Source organism: Coregonus lavaretus (genome assembly GCF_964263955.1).
Source record: "Coregonus lavaretus genome assembly, chromosome: 20".
Taxonomy (NCBI): domain Eukaryota; kingdom Metazoa; phylum Chordata; class Actinopteri; order Salmoniformes; family Salmonidae; genus Coregonus; species Coregonus lavaretus.
In genome coordinates this window covers 30821582-30829238 of record NC_140007.1, presented here as the reverse complement: position 1 = coordinate 30829238, position 7657 = coordinate 30821582, and the positions used below count along the sequence as shown (strand labels likewise).

General features: G+C 43.5%; 1 protein-coding gene across 1 annotated transcript in view; it reads left to right on the top strand.

The window, feature by feature from the left end:
- Positions 1-706: 706 nt before the first annotated feature.
- Positions 707-7657, top strand: part of LOC311148113 (semaphorin-3F-like) — a gene marked incomplete at both ends in the record, with an annotated part of 9968 nt that continues 3017 nt past the window's right edge. Inside the window, 7 exons of the mRNA XM_084185017.1 lie at positions 707-815; positions 6097-6257; positions 6636-6698; positions 6841-6960; positions 7172-7265; positions 7400-7519; positions 7603-7613. Coding sequence (XP_084041143.1) covers positions 707-815; positions 6097-6257; positions 6636-6698; positions 6841-6960; positions 7172-7265; positions 7400-7519; positions 7603-7613 — 678 coding nt within the window. The remainder of the gene's footprint in view (positions 816-6096; positions 6258-6635; positions 6699-6840; positions 6961-7171; positions 7266-7399; positions 7520-7602; positions 7614-7657) is intronic.

Sequence of the window (7657 nt, the reverse complement as noted above, 5' to 3'; positions counted from 1 at the left end):
CTTTTGTAATTTTGTAATTGTAGCAGATGTAGAAATACTCTACTTGATACAAATGGCCTACTTGATACATTTGGTTAGAAAAATAACAGCATTTCAGGGTGCATCTGAAAAGTACACCTTTTGGGAGACAATTTAATGGACGTTATGGACTCAGCTTTTAGTATTCATAATTTATAAAAGATGCTCTTCAGCAAAGTGCAGATACTACATAATGAATGCTTACATAAAAGTAAAACAGTTACCTGCCAACACCCCTAAACTGTCAGAAATGGTTTTCAGATGTCCAACTGTTTCTTTTGCCAGCAATGTATTTTGAAATATGCATGAGGCGTGAAATTCAGTACTGGTAATGTACAGTATGTCCCAGTATGGCTTTCTAGCACGAACAGGTCTACGTATTCTATATTTCTCCCATGCCCTCACTCAGACACTCACAGGCATTCACACATTGGTAAAGAGATCTCTCTTTCTCTTTTCTCTCTCTCTCTCTTTCTCTCTCTCTCATTGACACTCACTCACTCACACACACACACACACACACACACACACACACACACACACACACACACACACACACACACACACACACACACACACATACACACACACACACACACACACACACACACACTAGATCAGTGTCAGAGGGCTAATTGGCCATTTGTAATGATGTGACGTTCTCTTTCAGACATTTTCTGCCATAGATATGGCCAAGACAGCAACTCGGACCCTACTCTTCCTGTTGAGTTTGAGTGTATGTGTTTGCACCTCAGGCCTCCAACAGTCTGCTCCAAGGGTACGCCTGTCCTTCAAAGGTGAGCTACCTGACCAGAACACGCTCACAGACACACAGACACTGCTCATCTGTCAACTGGGATGGCTTCCAGGCCAGGTTGGTTCAGTTATTTCTTATTTGGCCAGTGGATTTCAGTGAACTCCAGATTTCAGAAAGTCTTGTGGGTTACAGATATTAAAGATTAGAAACATTTCCTTCATAATCTAAGAATCGGTTATTCGATCTGCTAGACTAGTGGGTGAACACTGTGCTGGGTGAATACAAGTTTAGGCATTGTGTTCGAAAGTCATTTCTGTAAGTGTAACCTGGATGAAGGCTTTCATCAAAATAATGCTGAAAGATTACAGTGATTACCCCATGCTGTCGTCACTCCTCGGTTCACACACACACACACACACACACACACACACACACACACACACACACACACACACACACACACACACACACACACACACACACACCTTTCATTGCACCACAAGGGGTGACTCGCCTGAAACGCCTGTAAATAAGAATTATCTGCATGATTCAGGTGTAGGGAATATCACACACCTTTCAAGGTTTACTGTTCAGGTATACCACAACATCATGACGGATGTGTTGGGAGCAAGTTGAGTCCCTTACAATCAGAATTACAGGTCTGGCCTGAGAACTTGGACTGTCATGTTCTCTATTAGTCGGCATGCGTTTTGGTGTAGAAGCTTATTATGCCATAGCTAACAAGGCTGAGAAAAATGAGAATCTTTAGGATAAAATACTTTCATGTTGATATATGTTGCTCTAATATAGGGAAGAGAAGATCATGTACACTGTGAACATATTACTGTAAAGTATAAAGGGTCCCACTTTAATACGAAGTACAATTTATAAAGGCTTTATATGGCATACATAAAGGCTTCATAAGCACTACATAATTGCTTCACAAATAATCTACAAGTGCATGTCATAATCTATAAATGGTGTATAAACATACATAGTGTGTTATGTTCCATTTGGCAATTCACCCTGAAGTGGGAATGGTTATGTCATCCTTAATACACCATTTAGAGTATGACATACGCTTATAGATGATTTGTGAAGAACGTATGTAGTGCTTATGAAGCCTTTTTGTATGCTGTATAAAGCCTTTATAAGTGGGACCCTATAAAGACGTTAAAGAAGTCCGTGGTCTCTCAATTGAGCCTGCTGATGAAAACTACAGCACTGAGAGTATAAGCTGTTTGCTGAATGGGATTAGTGTTAGAGCAGGGGAGCAATGCTATGAAATTAGCGCCCTTAGTTCAAGTATGTATTAGTTTACTTGGTTGCAATGTGGTAGAGAATGTCACAGAAGTTGAGCCCACACACCAATGTTTGCATAATTTTTGCTAAAAGTAAGGGTAAGCCTGTAACTGGTGGTAAAATAACCCAATTGAATTATTATTAGATTGCTTTGATACTGTATTGTATCGGATTGCTGTGGATGATATTAGATTTCTTGTCTGCAACTGTCCCACAATGACTGCAACCAATCTCTGTTAACACTGTGCAAAGATCTCACTGATATTGATAGTCAGTCAAATCCACCCCTAGAACATTTACGTCATTTAGCAGACGCTCTTATCCAGAGCGACTTACAGTTAGTGCATACATTATTTTAATTTTTCATACTGGCCCCCCGTGGGAATCGAACCCACAACCCTGGCGTTACAAACGCCATGCTCTACCAACTGAGCTACCTCCCTGCCCGCCATTCCCTCCCCTACCCCGACGCTGGGCCAATTGTGCTCCGCCCCATTGGTCTCCCGGTTGCGGCCGGCTACAGCAGAGCCTGGATTCGAACCAGGATCTCTAGTGGCACAGCCTTAGACCACTGCGCCACTCGGGAGACCCAATCATCTTCTCCTCATTTCCAAGAATAGCCTGAAAAGTGGGATTTGCTCCCCTGCTCTGTGTTTTCTGCCATTCCAAAGATTGATTGTTCATTGTTTGCGACAGGGACTCTCTTTGTTCCATAAGGCGCCTGTGGAGGATTTTTTCTTTTTGTGGGGGGGGGGGGGGGGCGCATCTGACTCCCTCCCATGGACATGATTTCGAGACAGACTGGGACTGGGACTGGGTGAGTGGGACAGGAGGACAGGACCACTGGAGACATGCCAGATCAAGATAGTTAATTATACTGTACAGAAATATAAACGCAACATGTAAAGTGCTGGTTCCATGTTTCATTAGCTGAAATAAAAGATCCCAGACATTTTCCATAAGCACGAAAAGCTTATTTCTCTCAAAATGTGTGCACAAATTTGTTTACATCCCTGTTAGTGAGCATTTCTACTTTGCCAAGATAATCCATCCACCTGACAGGTGTGACATATCAAGAAGCTGATAAAGCAGCATGATCATTACACTGGTGCACCTTGTGCTGAAGACAATAAAAGGCCACTCTCAAATGTGCAGTTTTGTCACACAGCACAATGCCACGGATGTCTCAAGTTTTGAGGGAGCGTGGAATTGGCATGCTGACTGCAGGAATGTCCACCAGAGCTGTTGCCAGAGAATTGAATGTTAATTATCTACCATAAGCCGCCTCCAACGTCATTTAGAGAATTTGGCAGTACATCCAACTGGAGACCACGTGTAACCACGCCAACCCAGGACCTCCACATCCAGCTTCTTCACCTGCGGGATGGTCTGAGACCAGCCACCTGGACAGCTGATGAAACTGAGGAGTATTTCTGTCTGTAATAAAGCTCTTTTGTGGGGAAAAACTCATTCTGATTGGCTGGGCCTGCCTCCCCAGTGGGTAGGCCTGGCTCCCAAGTGGGTGGGCCTATGCCCTCCCAGGCCCACCCATGGCTGCACCCCTGCCCAGTCATGTGAAATCCATAGATTAGGGCCTAATTTATTTATTTCAACTGACTGATTTCCTTATATGAACTGTAACTCAATAAAATCTTTGAAATTGTTGTATGTTGCATTTATATTTTTGTTCAGTATATATGATCCATGATCAAGATCCTTCATGTTTCCTGGTTGATGGGAACTGTGTCAGAGGAAGGGACCAAATAAAGGTTATTCCAGTGACCTCGAGTTGTCAGGTAGAAATAGAGCCAGAGAAATATGGATTTTAGGTTGTCTTCTGCATTATGGAGGCAATGATTTAAAGCCTCACTTTTACTTACGTACACTGAGTATACCAAACATTAGGAACACCATTCTAATATTGAGTTGCTCCCCCCCCCCTTTTGCTCTCAGTACAGACTCAATTTGTCGGGGCCTGGACTCTATGGGCGGCAGGTAGCCTGGTGGGTGGGTGCGTTGGGCCAGTAATCGAAATCCCCAAGCTGACAAGGTAAAAATCAGTTGTTCTGCCCCTGAGCAAGGCAGTTAACCCACTGTTCCCCAGGCACTGATGACGTGGATGTCGATTAAGGCAGCCCCCCGCACCTCTCTGATTCAGAGGAGTTGGGTTAAATGCGGAAGACACATTTCAGTTGAATGCATTCAGTTGTACAACTGTCTAGGTATCCCCCTTTTTCTACAAGGTGTCAAAAGCATTCCACAGGGATGCTAGCCCATGTTGACTCCAATGCTTCCCACAGTTGTATCAAGTTGGCTGGATGTTCTTTGGGTGGTGAACAATTCTTGATACACACGGGAAACTGTTGAGCCTGAAAAACCCAGCAACGTTGCAGTTCTTGACTCAAACCGGTGTGCCTGGCACCTACTACCATACCCCATTCAAAGGCATTTAAATATTTTGTCTTGCCTATTCACCCTCTGAATGGCACACATACACAATCCATGTCTCAATTGTCAAGGCTTAAAAATACTTCTTTAACCTGTCTCCTCCCCTTCATCTACGCTGATTGAAGTGGATTTAACAGGTGACATCAATAAGGGATCGTAGCTTTCAACTGGATTCACCTGGTCAGTCTATGTTATGGAAAGAGCCTGTGTTCTTAATGTTTTGTATACTCACAAAAATGGAGTGATCTGGAAATGTTTCTCATGTCTTTCATGTCTGGAACTGGTTTACCTGAATCAAATAGGATATGATGATACATTAAGTGATTGTTTATCAGATAGTGCCAATTGACATTGTTTATGACGGAGAGGATGAGAGCAGCCAGTCATTGTGTCGCCATGTGGGGCCCAAGGGTGTGGTGTTGCTAGTTTTAGCCTAGGCTGTGAGTCCACTTTGCCCCAGTGGATCGAGCGGACAGAGGTTTCCAGAGAGGCTCGTTATCCTGTGTTTACCTCGGAAGAACAGAACCGGACCTTGCCCCACCTCTAAGACCCCCATCCCGTGTCAGCCAGGAGCAGATCCGATTGCGCAGCAGCTTATTTTAGCGGCACATTGACTGCATCCTGTTAACAGTATTCAGACAAACAGTCACCTCAAAGGAAGACGGCAGAGCACTTTGATGTAAACACAGATGTCCTTACTCCGGCCAGGCTAAAACAGTATATGTGTACTTCATGCTGATGTTTGTTCACAAACCTTTGCCAAATGCCATGGGATATATCATATGTCCCACATGGCCAAACTGAGTGGTTTTGTATAGATTACACATCTGTGTTTTGTACGCTACTTAGTAATTACATCATAGCACTTAAAAGTTTGAAAGCTATTCTACATAGGTCAGTTTTATTTAACCTTTATTTATCCAGTCCCGTTTAGGTCAATATACTTATTTTACAAGGCAGACCTGGCCAAGAGGGCAGCTCCAGTAAAAGCAGTCATTATGAGGACCTGATACGGGGAGACGTGACATCTCTAGTGTCTGAATGAATGGGTGTAAAACTCACTCAGAGAGCGAGTCACAGAAGAGACGTGGTTTAAAGCGTTTACTTAGAGTTCATCTGACTGAGTCCTCAGAGACCTGCATTAACAACCACAAAGTGGCACGGTACATTTAGTCAATGCCACAAACTCAATCAGAAGCTTGGAACACATCAAATATTGAATTCTTAAAAGCTTCTGGAATACGTCCTGGGATAAGTTAAATTTAGTCATTCACACATTTGTTCTTACTTTGAGGATGGTGTTAGTCTATGTTCGGTAGGTACTGCTGAGAGTGAAAAATGAAGCACTTGTAGTCATTACCAGAGAAATGTCATGGGACAGATTCAAGGCAATAAGCAGAAATAACTTATGGCTCCCCCTGCTGGATATTAAGATTTTATCATTCTCATGCTACAGAACTTATTTTCAATATGATTTACACTAACTTTGTGTCTCTGTGTGCGTGCTTGTGTCTATGCATGTGTGCATCTATGCGTGTGTGTGTGGGTGGGGGGGTCTCTCTCCTCCCCAGAGTTGTTGGACACCAGAGCAGCGCGGCCCTTCTCCTTCTCCTTCAACACCAGTGACTACCGTATCCTGCTGATGGACCAAGACCAGGGCCGTCTCTACCTGGGCAGCCGGGAGTACCTGGTGGCCCTGGACATGCACAACGTCAACAAGGAGCCACTCATTGTAAGACGAACACACATAAACATAAACACACATAACCACAACTGATTCAAAAAGGCACATGAGTCTTTTGTCCTTCAAGAAAGTTTAATGTGGTAGTTTAATGTGGTAGTAAAATGTGGTAGTTCAATGTGGTAGTTTAATGTGGTAGTTTAATGTGGTAGTTTAATGTGGTAGTAAAATGTGGTAGTTTAATGTGGTAGTAAAATGTGGTAGTTTAATGTGGCAGTTTAATGTGGTAGTTAAATGTAGTAGTTTAATCTGGTTGTAAAATGTGGTAGTTTAATGTGCCAGTTTAATGTGGTATTAAAGAGACCTCAAGTAAAATGCTCCTTTACTGTGTGTGGTATAATTTTTAGCTTTGTGGTCTTTCCCTGACAGATCCATTGGCCAGCCTCTGACAAGAGAAAAGGGGAGTGTCGGATGACAGGAAAAGGAGGACAGGTGATAATAACTTCTCTTCTTACAGGATGAACTGATGATGTCCCACTTTCATGGGTCTATTTCACAGTTTTGAAAGAGAAAGCCTTGTTTTTTTCATTCAACAACAATTCATAACATTCCCATGTCTGTGTACACACAACAGGGTGAGTGTGCAAACTTTGTGCGTATGATAGAGCCATGGAACCGCACCCACCTGTACACCTGTGGGACCGGAGCCTACCAACCCATCTGCACCTTCATCAACAGAGGCTGGAAGGCAGAGGTGAGAGGTTAAATATGCCCAAAAGCATTCTAAAACACATTCAACTGCAGCATATCTGTGTATATTTAGGCCCAGCAGCTCGGATTACTAAAAAGTCTAGTACTCAAAACTAGGCCACAGATTTGAGCTCTATTTCACTATACACTTTTGCCATTTCATTAAAAAAATGTATTTGTTCCTTATCTGGCCTTTCTGGTCCCTCTCTTTCCAGGATTATGTGTTCAGGTTGGTTCCTGGATTTATAGAATCAGGGAAGGGCAAATGTTCCTACGATCCTTTCCAGGAGAACATTGCTGCTCTCATCAGTAAGTTTCACCTCACTTATGAATACACTTAGTAGACTGCCCAAAACTGAAAACAAGTCCTCTCACTTTCACTGTTTCCTAACCTCTCCTCTCCACCTCTCTCCCCTCCACCTCTTTCTCCTCCTCCTCTGCAGATGGGAATCTGTATGCAGGTGTCCATGTAGACTTCATGGGGACAGACCCAGCACTCTTTAGGACCATGGGGGGCAGAACAGCAGTCAGGACAGAGCAGTATGACTCAAGGTGGCTCAATGGTGAGTTACTACACCTGAAAAAGGGCACCACCTTGTAAGGGTGGACTCCGAAAGAGGTGCTGTTTGTTTCATGGTCCTTCTAGCCGGATGCATGGCAAACTGCTGCTAATGAATTCTGAGAACAACTGCCTGTTTCTC